Source organism: Hoplias malabaricus, chromosome 10 (genome assembly GCF_029633855.1).
Source record: "Hoplias malabaricus isolate fHopMal1 chromosome 10, fHopMal1.hap1, whole genome shotgun sequence".
In the NCBI taxonomy this organism is placed as follows: Eukaryota; Metazoa; Chordata; class Actinopteri; order Characiformes; family Erythrinidae; genus Hoplias; species Hoplias malabaricus.
The window spans coordinates 8706716-8724849 of record NC_089809.1 but is presented as its reverse complement, the minus strand read 5'-3'; the positions used below and the strand labels follow the sequence as shown (position 1 = coordinate 8724849).

The 18134-nt window shown below is 37.4% G+C and overlaps 1 protein-coding gene across 1 annotated transcript; it reads right to left on the bottom strand.

The window, feature by feature from the left end:
* Window positions 1-6589: 6589 nt before the first annotated feature.
* Window positions 6590-9432, bottom strand: apoc1 (apolipoprotein C-I). Its single transcript, XM_066683670.1, has 4 exons — window positions 9370-9432; window positions 8723-8791; window positions 7285-7420; window positions 6590-6855 (listed from the first exon to the last, which is right to left on the bottom strand). Exons 2-4 carry the CDS (start codon window positions 8775-8777, stop codon window positions 6798-6800), a joined length of 249 nt encoding a protein of 82 aa, XP_066539767.1. The 5' UTR covers window positions 8778-8791; window positions 9370-9432; the 3' UTR covers window positions 6590-6797.
* Between the last annotated feature and the right edge of the window lie 8702 nt (window positions 9433-18134).

Sequence of the window (18134 nt, the reverse complement as noted above, 5' to 3'; positions counted from 1 at the left end):
CTTAAAATGTATGAAAACAAATACACAGACACACACTCACTCAAACTCACTCTCTCTCTCTCTCTCTCTCTCTCTCCCTCTCTCCCTCTCTCTCTCCCTCCACTTGTGTGTGCTCTCTAAACAAACACACACACTCCTACGCAGGACAACCCACTGTTCTCGGACCCTCACCCAGAGTCCGCTGCTCCTCAGCGAAATGCAAAGCCATTGATAATCTGTGCTGTCGCTGACATTTGACCCAAATCTAAATCTGCTCTTTTGCACATTTGCACACATTGTGTCTGCAGAAAATAAGTCAGTCAATATAAAGGTTGCTGTGAAAAACAAAAAAGCAATGGTATTTCTGCAATAAAGTATGTGGTTGTTATAAAAAATGTATATATATATATTTCTTTCTTACACACACACATCAAAAAAACTTTAATTGATTTAATTTAAAGTTTTTTTTTTAAAATGTATCCTTCTCCTGGAATATGACCATTTTAGAAGCTTTGGCCTTGATAAATGACGAAATACACTCGTGTGCACACACACACACACACACACATACGGAAAGGGTACACCAAACATATATAACACCTTGATTTAAAATGACAGTGAAAGTCAATTATACTTTGCTTCTCTACATTGAATTATATTTGAATTTCTGGTTTAATTTTTTTATAAAAAAAAAATAGGAAGAAATATGGAGAAGAAGAATGGGGAAAAAAGAAAGAAAAAAAACAGCAATGATGAAACTTACAATAATAATAATAATAAAAAGATTGTATACATCTTTGGGGAACAATATTTTTTTTTGGGGGGGGGGGCAGTGTATGAAAGAGGAGCTAAAATTAAGGGACAAGTTATTTCTGTATATATGGCATCAGTGCACTGATAATGCTAGATAATGCAGACTGGGATTCCAAAAGTTTCTAAACGGCTGCTGTCTGTGGTTTGTTTGTAAGGATTTTTTCTAATGAGATGTAGTCAGTTAGTAGATTTAGCCACTGGTTAAGTTTTCCTTTCCAGTTTCATTGAGCCAATCATCAGCTCATTCTAGACACTAAAATGTACAGCTTCTCGCTTAACATTAACACATACTGTAGATTAATGCAGTTGAATTTAGTACATTGCTCTGTGCAATTTGCAAAATACTCATTGACACTTAATGGGGATTCATGCAATTGGATTTCTTTTGGTTTTGGTTAATGTTTAACAGTAATTACATATGTGCAAGCTTTTATAAACCCACAACTGCATTTTTAAATATTTAACTTTTATAATTTTTGTGTTACTTGTCTTTGTGGGTCGTCAAATGTGTTGATCTGAGCTTGAATTTTCATGCATGCAGATTGTGGGACATCTATTTTTTTCATGTAATTCCAGTGTCAATAAGCTTGTCTTGTTGAATCAACAACCATGAAAAAAAAAAGCTTTGTGCAAAGGTTGTGGAGAGGTTTCCACATGGAAGGCGACTGTGCTTTGGACCTCCTGATCTTTCCTCTTTGGAACATTACGTGTCTCATCGGCAAACTCTGACCCTGCTTTTGTTTGTTTGTTTGTTTGTTTGTTTTAATTGGCTGTTAGACTAGGAGGTGTTCATTGTTTTATTGCACGTTCTCATTTCCATTTTTTTTGGTGCTGTTTTCCTTATTTACACACCATTATATTGTTGCTCTCAGACTAATTAATGGTATGTACTTTTTGACATTTTATTGATATTTTATTTTCTTCCCCCTACAATTTGAATCATTGCCCATGAACCTGCCAAATATAATTCATAATACAAACTATGAATTTTTCTTAGTTTTTTTTTTTTGTTACAATTTTGACACCATGCACATCTTTTTATGGCATGTATTAGATCAGAAAATGCAGAGCTACATAATAGTGGTGAATTATAGTAGACAGAAAACATGGGTGTAATGCATTTTATTTATTAACAGAATGAAGAAAACATAAAACAATTATGAAAATCCAATGGTTATTAAAAGATAATTGGTATGTGATGCAATTAATATACAACCCAGTTGAACAAATTATGCCATTTTAATCCTTTGAAGCAGTGCTGTGTTACAGTGTGTTTTCCAAGTAAATGATGTCTCGAACTATATTGTGGTCATTTACAAACTGTGATGTTTTGGAAATGTTCAATTTCCAAACAGAAATTATTCAGAAATGTAGCTTGACACACGGCCTTTGACCCTATCCCAGGCAGAGCTGGCCTTCTCTTTAGCCCACGCGAAGTACGGGTCAGCCACAGCCTTTACATGATCCTCATAATACATTTCAACAAATTCGGCTACTGTGTGGCCAGCATTTACAACCTGAGTCTTTAATTCTCTGGAAAGCAAAAACAAGAAAACAACAACAAAATCAGATTATTTTGGACAATTTAAAAAATAGGATCTGACATAACTGCTCCATTTTGCATTGCATCCCAAATTTTGTACAAAGCCCATTTACAAAAAAAATTGGAACATTATATAAAATGCAATAAATACAACCTATATTCAATAAGAATCTTTATTCATTCAATATCTGTGACTGTTTATCCAGAACAGGGTCGCGGTGGGTCTGGAGCCTCCCCAGAATCACTGGACACAAGGGAGGAACACACCCTGGAGGGGGCGCCAGTCCTTCACAAGGCGACACACACTCACACCTACAGACACTTTTGAGTCACCAATCCACCTACCAACATGGGAGGAACCCGGAGCACCCAGAGGAAACCCACGCAGACACGGGGAGAACACCAAAATCCTCACAGACAGTCACTCAGAGCGGGACTCGAACCCACAACCCTCCAGGTCCCTAAAGCAGAGTGACTGTGACACTACTTGCACCACCATGCCGCTCCAACCTGTATTTTATTTATTTATTTTTATATTTTTATGATTATTATTATTAAATTATCTTTAACTTTATGAATTACATGCCTGAAGCACATTCCAAAAACTGTGGGAGTGGTGCAGAATAAGAGTAAAAAATGTAGAGAAAATTTATAAGAAAGTAACATCTTTTAAGCATTAGACATAAAGCAGGTGAGTATAAAATGTAAATTTCATGAGGTTGCAAATGATGTTGGTCTTTTATCAAGTACTGTACTTAATATTGTGAAATGATTCAGGAAATACCAGTACATCTAGCATTACGCTGGACAATAGTGTTGAATGAGAATGACCTTTGAGCCCTCACATGGCACTGCACTGTCATGCTACAGTGATTAAACCTTGCCACATGGGTTTGGGAGTACTTCAAATAACTGTTATGACTTAGCATATCCCACCACTGCAAAACAATGTTAAAAATATACTAATGAAGCAACATAATTCTCTGGGCCCAAGTTCAAAGACATTAACACGTACTGTTCTCAAAATAGTCTGTGTTCCAACCTGTTTCATGTCAATGTTTATTTCAGGAAGACAATGCCAGGACTTTATGGGGTGCTAGATCTGAGGAATGTTCTAATTGTATTTGTTTCTATATTAATTTACATTCATTTTATAATAATTCTGAACAATTTTTATTCATGCCTTTTTTCATTGCACTATGTTATTGTTTAACCTTATCATTTTACTTTTTTCCCCTTTTTTTAATCATGACTTTTACTCTGTTTATATATTCAAATTTTATAATCTTGTTTTTAAAGAATATCTATAAAGAACTTTTAGCTGCATTTATGTATAAAAGGTGCTATACAAATGAAAAAGCTTTCATTTACTTACTCATGTATTTCCAACTAGGAATGCACTACAGTATTTTAGTAGCTGAACTCATTCATTAAAAGGGGTGTCTTTATGCTGGACATAGAGTGTACACCACATCCTGTATGGGCTAAAAATGAGACTATACATAATCTTATGTAATTCTTCATATTATTCCAGGCTTTTTTATATAATAAAAAGGCACTGTGCTGTTTTTTTAAATAAATATATAATAAGGCATAGACCATGCCAAATATTGAGCAATTGTTCTGGCTGTGCTCAAGCTGTTTACCTGTATGTTTCCTTTGCCCTCTCCAAAAGCCCAAGGTCATCATCACTGTCAGCTGTAATCGAGCATGCTATGGGCAAAAGTAATTAGATTTTTGATTGCAAAAGTCAGTAACAGTGGCAGTCAGGTCATGATTTAGCATTGGCTACACTTCTTTGCACAGTTTAGTGTCTAGTTACAAATATCTTGCAAGTTGAAATTCAATAATAGTTAATAAAAATAATAATCAGAGTAGTTTAAGTGTGTTATGTAAGTTAGAGTATTTGACGTATTAGTAGCTAGCTAATAATAGAATGGATTCACATTCAGACAAGCAAATTAACTAATTTTAACTAATGTATTTGCAGCAGGATAAACACTTCTGAAAAGTTTTTGAAGTTAGTTGTATGCTAAAAGCTAGCAGAAAAAGAAAACTAGCATGCAGGAAACAAAGCAGCTTACCTTGTAACACTATGACCAAGACTAACATTGTCAACTTAGACATCTGTAAGAGAGTGACCACACCATTTGAATATCGATTGAATGTATTCATTATTTTGAAAGGATGATTGTAAGCATGTGCATTAGCACATGTGCTAATTTTGAGGTTAGTGTTTGCATAAATGTATATAAATACCTTTATGAGTTAAGATGCAAGGACGTCTCTTGAGTCTTTCCGATGAATACCAACTAATATCTGAATCAACTGTTTCCTGAACTGATAGGGTGTATTTCTATAATTATATGATGAAATACTGGGTTCAGTTTCTTTCCAGACCCAAGTGATACAGTGGTGCAATTTTACTGGCAGCCTGAGTTTGAATTTAGCATTCAGAGAAATGGATTACTTATTTGAGCAGTGTCCTGGCCGTCTTGGTTACAGGAATGATGTTGTCGATGATTTCAGTTGATTTTTACCTTTGCTTTCATTGCATGTCTCCATGTCACTCTCCAATCACAGGGCTGTGGTTTAAAATTATAGAACTGTGGATGTGTCTTTTCAGAGTGACAGCAATGTAGATTGATAGTTGCTTGGTATAAATTTTCTAAAATTTGCCCAGATATTTCACCCATGAGCAGCTTTAGAAAACAAAGTTTCAACTGAGATAACAGCGGTTGTGTTAATAGTTTGTTGAGGGACTCCTAGAATAAAGTGTTCTACTGTGTACAGTATGTGAAATATTGGTGGCTTGTGTTTTTCCCCTCCTTTTTCTTGCCTTATTTGTAATCTTAAAACAAAAATTCAGACTAGACATTACAATATTCCTGGAAGATTTCAGGGCATTCACTTTTGATGGCATTAGTAAGTACTCTATCAGAGAATACAGTTTAAAAAGCTCATGCTTTGCATTGGCAAGTGCTCCAAGGTCCCATTCATTATGAAAGGTGTCTAAAAATTTTGTATGTATATCAAATAAAGGAGGAGAATTATTAACCATGTGAAGGAACATTTATGCATTCACATGGTTTTAAAACCCAAGTCAGATTACCTACTTGTTAATTTTCTGTAACGATAATTTTTTATTTAATTTGTGTATATATATATATATATATATATATATATATATATATATAATGTATTACTTATATTTTACACATCTGCAGATCAACATTTAACCAGAAATCTTACAACTTTTACAAACTTCTGTAAATGTCACCTTTTTCATATAATACGAAGGACCCACTTTTGAGTTGAGTGACCAGCATCTTTAAACATTCATGGAAAAGGTGTGAGAGTTGAGGCTGTGACCACTTCTATAAATCATCTTAAGTATTTACATTAAGCACTAAGTTTGCTAATGGATATTTTAGCTGTATTATATGAGACTACTGTTTTTTGTAACAGTTTTGGACTGTGTTATTGGACCAATGTAGAGCACTGAAGAATGTGAAACGCCTGGTTACCATAAAAACAAAGTAAAATCCTGCAAGATTACTGTTGGCTTTCTTAGTTACGTACCTGTAATTCACTTAAGCAATCAGCCAATATGTAGTTTATGTGAGTGCATTCAGTACAGAGCTACAACAAACAAACCAAAAGTTATGAATGAACACTCAATTCCCTGAAAGCTGGCATTGCAACTGAAACCTTCAACCCTGATGAGGACAAGACGTGTTTATTTTACACTGTTGGGTTAAAGGAATTCAATAAATGGCATGATTCATGGAAAACAAGGTCTGGTTCCTCTTAGATTGGATTCACTTTGATTTTGAAAATTGCTGATTATTAACAGCGAACACAAACAGTTACTTTACCCTTGTGAGGTAGAGATGTGGTCAGATTCGGGTCATTTTCTGACCCTAGGCAAAAAAAAAAGACATTGGACAATATTTGAACATGTTATCAACATGATACTAAGAGGACATCAAACTAGGTCTTGTTTAGTTTGTGCCTGTTCTTGTTTTGGGGTGAACTGGAAATATTCACTGAAGAGTTTACAACACTAGGGTCTTTAATATTATGTATGTTGTTTAGAAAAGCATATTAGATAAAACTGTGGTATCTTCAGCTATTTTGTATAGACTGAACCATATAAATCCAGCACTTGGTAAACCACTGTTACTCAACATAGGCCTGGAAATGCTGTTAGGGCACAAAGGTGGATCGAAGAATAAAAAAACTAAAGCAAAATTTTCATTGTGTTTGGAAAATTTCTAACATTTATTTGTATGTTTTTTGGTATTCAGCATCACATGAACATGACAGAAAATTACAAAATATTGCACAGATCACACAGATAGTGAGCAGATCATCATAGTGTGAGAAGGCTGTAACATTTGTGTCTTAAGCAAAATGAGACGTAGTAATGTCACATCAGACAGGAATACAGGGGTTTGGTTTAGTCGCTTGGCTGAAACGTCTGTTTTATCTTCCCAAACTGCTCGGTTAGCCAGTTCCTGAAAGAAGCAAACATGAGATATTCAGGTAAGAAATGGATAGTCTTTGTGTATCATTTTTGTCTGATTTGAGATCAACACTTTATAAGCAATATGTATTAATATACATTATAAATTTCCAAAATTTATGTTACTTACTATTACTTTTTTGGAATATACTTTAGACACGTTATAGTATCAGGATGGATAAATGTATCAAATATTCCCAAATGGCTCTATTTCAGTTTTTAAGGTCAGTTTCTCAGTTGGGAATTAAACCTAAAAAAGTGCCAGACTACATTGTATACTGAGTGGAGACTCCCTCTCAAATTGACCCATAATATGCCATTTGGGTTTAGAAGTTGTTCATAGACCTTCATAGTGCACCACATATGGATAAAGGAACAATCTGAGATTCAACCAATGACAGGCTGATAGACTTTTATTTACTTGCTCTTAGTGGCAAACTCGCTCTCCTCAATCTTCTTGAATGCAGCCACTGTCTTTTCAGACAGGTCCTGTCCGAACTCCATTACTTTGGTATGGAAGTCAGAAAAGCGCTCTCCTATTGTGGACTCCTGGGCCTCTGTTGAACACGGGGCAAGAAGGAAAAAAGGGACAAAACTGAGTTTACAAAAAGACTGAAAGCCCATGAATTGACATACTTTATTTACTCTGTTTTCTTGTGATAAGTTCATTAGGTACCAAAAGTGCTTGACCCCTATTATTTTTGTTATTTGTTTTCTTGAGGGGGTCGGGGACACAATTTATCATGACATAACATTGTTTACCCTGAGGTAAGGGAATCATTCTCTTACCTTGATAAAACATTCTAAAGATTTCATGTTGATTTGGAAATCAATGTTTGTCTTGTTGTGATAATCACATTAAAATGCTAAAAGCTAAAGAAAATAATTAAGATTAATAGGGATGCACCGATATGGGAACTGTGGGTCAATGTGTGGGGGGGAGTGGAGTAACATGAGCCAGTGGGAAAGTTGACCCTTCCCCTGTATCTTGGCAACCATGCACTTTAATTATCAGGTGATAATTAATTTTTAATCCACACTTTATTCCTGCCAGACTGTGAAAATCAGAAGCACATTAGAGGGGTGGTAAGCACCAATTTACTTTAAAAAGTTTTGGTTAATCTAAGTAAAATATTAGCAGGTCAGGGTTAATGGCTGCTACACAAACACAAGTGTATATAGGTCTGTAAATATTTCTGATGTACACTGGTGATTTACCAATGTATTTATCCATGCAAATTAATTAGCTAAATATTAGCCTGTATTTTTATGCTAATTATTCAGTTTTTTTTTTATTTATTTTTTTTGCCAAATGTGGCATAAATTAAGCCAGTGGAGTGTTCTGATGAAGAAGCAACCATTGATAAGTCACTGCAGCCTTGATTGATGGAATGTCGAATGGTCATTTGCATTGGTCTTCCAGCTATAGCTATGGGTTTGTTTGCTAGTTCAGAAGTGAAAGCGAGCTGGTTTTGCATTTAAAAGACATCATGCAAATGTTAACTTGGGCAGAAGTCAATTTACTCCCAGATGCAAATTATTCCAAGTGCATTTTTCTCGCTGACGTTGATCAGCTTACACCTAACCTTTTATAAGGAGCTGTATTTGTAAAACCCTTTGTCATAGATGTACTCTGATAATTAATGTTGATAAGAAACATCCTGAAAGTAAGTCAGATCCTCATCTTGAACCACAAGTTAAAAAAAATCTAAAATGCATACACCTGGACTACATTTATCTAGGAAATACCAGGAAATACATGTATGTGTTGGACTCTAATGGCCAAAGAATCTGAAATAAATGATCTAATGACCCCAATTTAAGATATTAATGAATTGTGTGTCACTGGTGATTCTTACCCGTTTGTGCAGCGAGCACAAGCATCAGCGCAGCAACAGCCAAGTACAGCCTCATTGTGGCAATTGTTTCTAAAACAAAAGGTAAAATTAGGCTCAAGCATAAGATTTTATTTGTTTATTTAAAAGGCATGGCAGAGACAAAATTAATGTTTTATTGTGGAGAAGTGCCAGTAGCGGCTGAAAGTAGGACAAACGTAGGCTAACCATAAGTGTTTATTCATTTAAAAGGATTATCTTTCTTTTTTATCCATTTTAAATGTACAGCCTGTGACTGTCAATAGATTGTAACTAAATTTCCTGCACATTATATAATATAAGTGTGTTTTGTTTTGGAAATAACACTTTAAATTTATGTTCCGTTAAGAAACCTTCAGTTGTCAGAGGTCACAAAATGGCCGCATCTACTTCATAGATATATTGACATATCACAGCACAAATGTTCTGTCAAATATCTTTTTTTAACAAAGACCCTAAATTTGTAGTTAAATAAATGGTCTAGTTAAACTTTTTTAAAATTACAAATGTTTCTACCTGTTTATTTATTAAATTAAGACATTGACATTCCTCTAAATATAAACAGTAGTTCCACAGTTCTACTTAAAAACATGCATGCGTTTTAATGCGAGAATATACAAATATATTTATACCTGTTTCGTCCTTCTTCCAGAAAGAGAGCTATAGACAATAAAAGTGGTGAGACAGCTTCGCTCTATATAGCAATCCCCTCCTGCTGATGTCATCACAAAAACACCACCTCTGACCTATCAAGGCTTTCTGTAAAGTTTGTGCAACCTTGATTGTGTCACGTATCGTAGCACTGTCCTGCATTGTTAAAGATTTTTTAATGTGTATTTTGTGAAATTGCAAAGGATAAGTCTTTTTGACCTTTTGAAGGTCAGTGCAGTAGCCTCAGTTAAAGATAATCGAACATTTGTTTTTTGTTTTTTTGTTTTTAGAAATTTTCAAATTTGAGGGGGAAAAATATTTATATCTTTTTTTATTTTATTTTTTATTAAGTTGCTACATAAATTATTTAAAATTAAAATTATATATAAATTATTTGCATTATCCACTGGCTATTAGAAGTTCACCTTTGTAAATGAATTGTGACATGTTAAGATTCACTAACCTTTGAAACTCATGTCAGTTACATAGCCATGTGGAATATGTGCCTATTAATATGTAGGTGCATGGGGTGGTGTGAAGTCCATCCTTTATCACAATAACAACAGCACAAATAACCTGTTGTATCATAAAATATAGGTCAGGACACAGCAACCTTAGTTTCATTTTCTCAAAAAACTGCCAGCAAGAACCTGACACCTTTTGACCCAAACATTCATGTCATCTTTGCTTTTAACCGTCACAAAGCACTTCTGGAGCAACTAATGTGTCTATATTTGGTATTTAAAAGACAAGTCACTTTATTGAATTTCCCTTTAGCCAATCAGGGTTGTGAAACTTTGATTCTGTTTCATTTCTTTCTCCTGTTGGACCTTGATGCTGTAAGTGAAGTCCTGCATCGTCACTTTAACAAAACAATATTAAAATCTAGTGTAAATCCTTAAATTATAATAATTCCTCTTAAAATTTTTGACTGCATCGTGTCCTTTATTGATTACATCACAGACCATTGGGAAAGGTTCTGTTTATTTTGCAGATCAACACTCCATATCTCATCAAATGAGCTGTAGTGTCTTTATGATCTGTTCTTGATTTGATGCTGTTTATCTGTGCAATTACATTAGCGTGTGTCATGACATCTCCACGTGCTACTGGGAACTGGCAGAAAATAAGTGAAATGTCCTGATTCTGATGTGAGATTCCTATGCTTTTATTTTTTATTAATGTTCAGGAAGTAAATAGGAATTTTATACTAACATTTACAGCAAAAACCTGTAGTGGGTGTGTTAATGTATCAAAATTAATTGCATTCCAAACTGCTGTTATATCTGGTTTGCCCATTGAATTATTGCTGCATATGTTGGAAGCTAAAAGTCCAGTCTTAAGCAATGTGTAAGTGCTTGATGAACTTTGATCAAATGATAATACATTGCTTTCTTTATATATTTCTTATTTATGCTAATAATAGTGTAACTTATTCAAAAAAAAATATGACTCAGTCAAATGTCATCATATATCCCTCATTTTTAATTATTAATTCAATGTTTATAAAATTAAATCAATAATTAAATAAACATTAAAGCATGTCTTATTAAATATACATATAAAAAGAGCTTGGATCTCATTAGCTTCTCCAGCGGTGTCTTCCAGATCCTCCGTTATGGCTGACGAGATCCTGACTAATGGCCTTATTCTTTCTTTTCTGTTGTCTTTGTCAGTGAGTTCTCTGTGCCCTCGTGCTAGTTTGGGAGTGGAGTCACACGTCCAGACCACGCAGAGTCTATTAAAATCCTAGAACACATCGAGGCTGTTGTTTGCCCTCATTTCAGGAAAAAGTGCTGAAAAAGGTCTCTGCGGCGTCTAGACTCAGAAGAAGGGAAGTGAGGCTCCGTGCAAACAAGGACATTGATGTGAATCTCCTGCAGAGAGGCAGTGAACTGCAGTTACCTCTGGATGTGAATATGAAAAGTCTGAAGCCTAGGGGGAATGAACTGCACCATTAGAAGTTTTCAGACTAGAGACATTTAAATGAACATCAACAAGTAACTGATGGCCTGAGCTATTAGGAGATTTGAGCTAGCTGTCTTTCTCACTAGCTGTCATTGTCTGGGCTTTACTCATGAATACGACTCATGTAACACCAAGCATGTGCTGTGGAATCACTCCTATATGAGCACAATATGCAGTAGCATCCAGTTTACTGAGCATTTGATTAACTGGTATGTTAATTATTGATTTACATTTTTTTGTTGACATGTCTCATTGTCATAATTGTGAGAAACAAGGCCTAATGATCAACATAACATTATGCCCACCTCCTTGTTTCTACGCTCACTATCCATTCTCTCAGCCCCTCAGACCATACAGGAGCACTTTGTAGTTCCACAATTACAAACTGCAGTCTGTTTGTTGCTCTGCATACTTTGATTGTTGCCCTCTTTCACCCTGTTCTGCAGTAGTCAGGACACCCACTGATTAAGGACTAGAGAATGACCAACACAAACTGTGCAGCAACACATGAGCTACTGTCTTGGAGTTTGCATCTACAATGCAGATAAGTGAGGTAGGTGTCTAACAGAGTGGACAGTGAGTGGATACAGTGTTTAAAAACTATAGCAGCACTGCTGAGTCTGATCCTCACACCAGTATCACTACAGCGCAGAGAATGATCAACCACCTGGATTATTCCTGTGGGTGTACCTCACGATTGAAGAACACGGTGAAAGGGGGCAAACAAAGCATGCAGAGCAACAGATGGATTTTAGTTTGTAATTCTAGAACAATAGTAGGGTCAGTGAAGCCCGTGTATGCCCTTCCTGTGTCAGTGTATGCCCTTCGTGTATCAGTGTATGCCCTTCCTGTATCTATGTATGCCCTTCCTGTATCTGTGTATGCCCTTCCTGTATCCGTGTATGCTCATCCTGTGTCAGTGTATGCCCTTCCTGTGTCAGTGTATGCCCTTCCTGTATCTGTGTATGCCCTTCCTGTATCCGTGTATGCTCATCCTGTGTCAGTGTATGCCCTTCCTGTATCAGTGTATGCCCTGCCTGTGTCAGTGTATGCCCTTCCTGTGTCAGTGTATGCCCTTCCTGTATCAGTGTATGCCCTGCCTGTGTCAGTGTATGCCCTTCCTGTGTCAGTGTATGCCCTTCCTGTATCAGTGTATGCCCTTCCTGTATCTGTGTATGCCCTTCCTGTATCCGTGTATGCTCATCCTGTGTCAGTGTATGCCCTTCCTGTGTCAGTGTATGCCCTTCCTGTGTCAGTGTATGCCCTGCCTGTGTCAGTGTATGCCCTTCCTGTGTCAGTGTATGCCCTTCCTGTATCAGTGTATGCCCTTCCTGTGTTAGTGTATGCCCTTCCTGTCACAACTAGGGACTTGGTAGTGGATGTAGGGAGAACACATCAAACTTCATATATACAGTGACTATAGGTGAGGTCCTCATGGATCTGGAGCTGTGCAGCAGCAACACTACATGTTATGCCACAGCCAATCCCACACTGACTGTATTAGTGTATTTACAATACTTTATATTGGACAGTTTATCTTGATTATTTACCTTTATTGGCTTAGCCTCTTAGTGTTTATACAACACACCACATTAAACACTAGAGCAATAGTATAGAGCTACTGGCTCTTCAGCCAAATGAGTCATGTATAAATGTGCTATGAAGGTATGGTATAGGTGTAGCAGCACTCAGCTCCATCATGTCTGTGATTACTGCAAATACGGATTCAGTATGAATTTCATGATTTACCACTCATTTCAGTGTATAAATTGTGCATCAAAATATGTAGAGAGCACATGCATATTTCATTCATGTTTTGCATTCTAGCTAAAAGGCAAACTGTGCTTTTGCTACAGAGAGAGAGAGAGAGAGAGAGAGATAGCACAGCATGATGAATTGTGTATCTGTGATCCACCTTCTGATTCTTGGAGCATGAAGCTGCAGGTCAGGACTTGCAACAAATGTTGCTAAAGCAGGTAAACAAGCAAAGACTCCATTTAGAAACAAAAAAACAAGGTGGTATGTGTCCCTGTGCCAAGACAAAAACAGCAAATATTACAGGACTATTAGTCATTCATCAAAGACATGTTTTGCCTGCTTTCTTGAAATGAACACGTGTCTTGGACAGAAAATGCATGCTAATTTTAAAAGGTTTGCCAGTGGGACTGTACAGCAGATACAGAAACACATGCTTATACATTCATAACATTGACTTTGTAATATAGGTGTCACAGGAGGCAAATATTGCTATTACAAAACAATAAATCAAACATTCTTCCAATACTAGTCTATTGCAGAAAGCTGTAATATGCAGATAACCCTAACCCTACTCTAACAAATCTGTCTTTTACTGCCTACTGTAAACAGTCTAAAAAGCCTGGTTCCAGAATTTTCTGTGAGAATTATGAAACAAAGAAATCGTATTTAACCACATGGTGATGTTTCATCCACATTATGCAGGTCTTTCTGGATGTTTGAGTGGACACTTGGAGGCTTCCTAGAGTCTCTGCAGGTTACTGGAGGTCTTTCCTCTCCAGCACCTGTTTAGCCTGAGCTCAGATGAATCCACACATTGAGTCATTTAAATAGGAGTTGCTGACTTGCAGAATGTTTGCGGTTTTTGATGTTTATCCCTTTGGCAAAAAAGAGCCGACCCCCGCAGTTCCACTGTAAGAAGGGACTTTGTTTTTCTTACTGGAAGATATGGGCATTATTAGAAGAAAGGCTCCCAGGAAAAGAGCAGAGATCATAGTTTGTTTAGTTTCTCCTTTTTCTTGTTCTAATCATTGGAGATCTCTTACGGAAATGTGGATGAAATAAAAAAAATTTAGAAAAACAAACACATACATTTATCTCTGACCCGGTCATCTGTTATGTAAAGGAAATTCTATCCACCATGCAGCTGGAGGCTTATGCAAGTAAATAGGGATTTGATGATGCTTAAAGACCCCTTACACCGAATATCAAGTTTTTTTTTTTCATGTTTAAAATGGTGTAATCAGTATGATGTTTTTATCATTTAAAGATTAAGCAGTCAGTGCCATGACTGAGCATTTCTGCATTAAAACTGCAGTGTAAAAGGTCAGTTTAGAGAATGAGGAATGGGAAAACTGTTGGCAGGGTTTAAGCCTCAAACTGTGACAGCAAATGGTCTCCTAAAGATTGTCCTTGATCATTCTGGTCTTTGTTTTAAATGTGAACAGGAAAAGGGCACACGTTTTACACTGTGTTTGTTTATGTGATAAAATACAAACTTTTCGCAAAGCAAAGACAGCCAGGGTTTTCTCCATCACAAACCTAATTTGCATAGTTATGTCCAATATAATTTTCAACTGATTAGAATTTGGTTGGATATTGTAGTAGACAAAAGTATAAATTTGACTGATGAGCAAGAGGAAAGTCAAGAAAGGAATATTTCCTGGTCTTTGTGACTTATAGCAAGTCACTTTATGTAATCAATGAGTGGAAAGGTTATTTCAGTAATTCTTCAGTAATTATTTTTTACATTAAAAAGTGTTTTTCAGAAACCTTTAGCAAGCAGCGCAAAGTGAAGTTGACCAGAGACTTGGCTCAGGGAAAGGTGGAGAGGGAGACATCTGCTGGTGTAAAGCTACACTGCAGGCAGGAAGTTAAAGAAATTTGGGCAGAAATCTAATTTCATCAGTGTTCACAAATGTATTTCATAAACCGATTGACTAGAGGACGGCAGTGTTGCTGTCACACAGCTTCAGGGTCCTGGGGTTGTGGGTTCAAACCCCATCTCATCAGGTGACAGTTTGTTGTGTTCTCCCTGTGTCTGTGTGGGTTTCCCCCAGGTTCTCTAGTCTCCTCCCATAGCCCAGAACCACATGCAGGTGGGTGGATTGGTGGCACAAAAATGTCCATAGATGTGAATGTGTTGTGGCTTGTGTTTAACTGGATCACTGTGCAGGGTTTGTTCATGCCTTTCTTTCAATGATCCCTAATGATTGATATTATTTATTTGTGTAATTACATTAACCTGTGTCATGACATCGCTATGTCACTTGTAGAAAATCTGTGAATGCCCTGATTCTGATGTGAGATCTCTATAGTTTTATTGTTTTTTTTAATGTTAAACTCAGTAAGATAACAGGCAGCCTTCCAAAGTTTATACACCACACTCCTCACAGACAGTCACCCGGAAGAAACCCACGCCGACACAGAGAGAACACACCATTCTCCTCACAGACAGTCACCCAGAGTAATCCCACGCAGACTCAAGGAGAACACACCACACTCCTCACAGACAGTCACCCGGAGGAAACCCACGCAGACACAGGGAGAACACACCAAACTCCTCACAGACAGTCACCCGGAGGAAACCCACGCCAACACAGAGAGAACACACCACACTCCTCACAGACAGTCACCCGGAGGAAACCCACGCCAACACAGGGAGAATACACCACACTCCTCACAGACAGTCACCCGGAGGAAACCCACGCCAACACAGAGAGAACACACCAAACTCCTCACAGACAGTCACCCGGAGGAAACCCACGCCAACACAGGGAGAACACACCACACTCCTCACAGACAGTCACCCGGAGGAAACCCACGCAGACACAGAGAGAATACACCACACTCCTCACAGACAGTCACCCGGAGCGGGACTCAAACCCACAACCTCCAGTAGCTGTGTGACTGCGACACTAACTGCTGTGCAATTTTTAAATGTACAAGAGGTAGTGTGCATCTCCATGTAATTTTCACACAACCTGAAGGACAGCTGATGTGTTCTAAATTTAACAAAAGTGGACAGCAATAATATAAGTTCACCTTTTGTGTTTCTGTGACCACAGGCTAACGTCTGCTGCTTGCTCTGCATTCTTTTTCTCAGCACCCCCTGAGAACTACCACAGAGCATGTATTATTTGAGTAGTGGATCACTGCAGTAACATTGATACATTATAAATGAAAATGTGCACACTTCAAAACTAGAGAAACAAGTACTTTTTCTCTACTAATACTTTTTTACTAATTCAACACTGTACTTTGAATTTCGGTCTGAAACCTTTTTTTCTGTATAAAGCACTTTTGTGTGTGTGTGTGTGTGTGTGTATGTTTTTCTTCACGTGCATGTGTCTCAGAGATAGGAAGGATTAGTGTCCTAAATCAGTCCTGATTCACATGAATAGGGGCACAGCATGTTCTTTTATACGTGCAGGCAGCCTGCTGGAATGCGTGAGCAGTTCCCAACACGCCTGTCACAAGCAGGGATAAGAATGAAGGAAAACGAACTAAAGTGATGAGGGGGGCTTGTGATGTCGAGGCAGTCGAGCTGCCGTTAATGGGCATCTGACAGAGGAAAACTTCCGTGCGTGTTAGGATGAAGGGGTTCGGGGGTGGGGGGGATGTTTTGGAGTGTTAGGTAGCAAATGGAATTAAGAGCGGAGGTATAAGATTGGGATTTAGGTAACAGGAGGTGATAGGGCCAGGCACATGTTTTGTATGGTGATTGCTGAACAGCTTCCGTTGTCGTGTTGATAAAGTACGCTGGCTTACTTTCTTCAACCGCGAATGAGTTATAAATATAATTATAAATGGGAAATTACATTAAAACCCTCTGATGTTGATTCCTAAAGATGTAAAATGCTTGTCTTAGTTTCTGTATGTGATGCTGCTTATGGTAGATCTGTGGTGAATATAAATGTTGGTGCTGTTTTGCTTTATATATCTCCACTCTCCATTTAATCTCTGTGATTAAATGAAACCTATTTTAAGCCACTTATCTTGGTACAATGTGAGGAACATCTGTCTTTGTGGTGGTGTCCTCAAGGGTACATATTGGTAACTTTAAATAAAGAATATAATTGTACATTCTTTTATTAGAATTGTAGATTTTTAAACCAATTTCATCTCCAGAACTTTTACTTAACACAGTTTTATAATGAAATCTTACAAATATTCACCTCTCCTTCTGGAGAAGAGAATGTAATGTAGTTTTAGGGAACACAGCTAGACTTTAAAACACTGTTGAACCTTTTAAAGGTACATTAAGGATTTTATAGGGTGGCACGGTGGTGCAGCAGGTAGTGTCGCAGTCACACAGCTCCAAGGACCTGGAGGTTGTGGGTTCGATTCCCGCTCCAGGTTTCCTCTGGGTGCTCCGGTTTCCTCCCACAGTCCAAAAACACACGTTGGTAGGTTTGGCGACTCAAAGTTTCCGTAGATGTGAATGTGTGTGTGTGTGTGTGTGTGTGTGTGTTGCCCTGTGAAGGCAACACACAGTGCCCCCTCCAGGGTGTATTCCTGCCTTGCGCCCAATGATTCCAGGTAGGCTCTGGACCCACCGCGACCCTGGACTGGTTAAGTGGTTACAGATAATGAATGAATGACCAATAATGTACGTTAGTCGTACCTTTCTTTCTGAAAGTGTACAGTGTCTACGGCATCTGACTTTAAAATTATAATCATTCTTTGTTATAACTTCCCGGGAGGAAGTTTTAGAGGCATTAAAAGATTTGTACGCCTACTATCAACACCTCTGTGAATAATTCTGGGTCAGAAAAAACAGACCAATAATAATGATCCATTATTTAATACAAATGGATATCTGCACTCTCAGAAAAACTGTTACTGTGGTGGTTCCTTCTGGTGTCACTCAGCTCTGGTGCTACTCTCCTTCAGTACCTTAAGGGAACAGAACTATAATATCCAGAACTGATTTATATGTTTTATTTGATACAATTCTGTAATTACATCGTTCAAATATTCATACACATATCCTTCTGGAGAAGAGAATGTAATGTACCCT

Coding starts and splice junctions, on each gene's coding strand:
- apoc1 (XM_066683670.1), bottom strand. CDS start 8,777: ATGAGGCTGTACTTGGCTGTTGCTGCGCTGATGCTTGTGCTCGCTGCA. Junction 7,421..8,722: donor TGTGCTCGCTGCACAAACGG/GTAAGAATCACC, acceptor CGTGTTCAACAG/AGGCCCAGGAGTCCACAATA. Junction 6,856..7,284: donor GAGTTTGCCACTAAGAGCAA/GTAAATAAAAGT, acceptor TGCTTCTTTCAG/GAACTGGCTAACCGAGCAGT.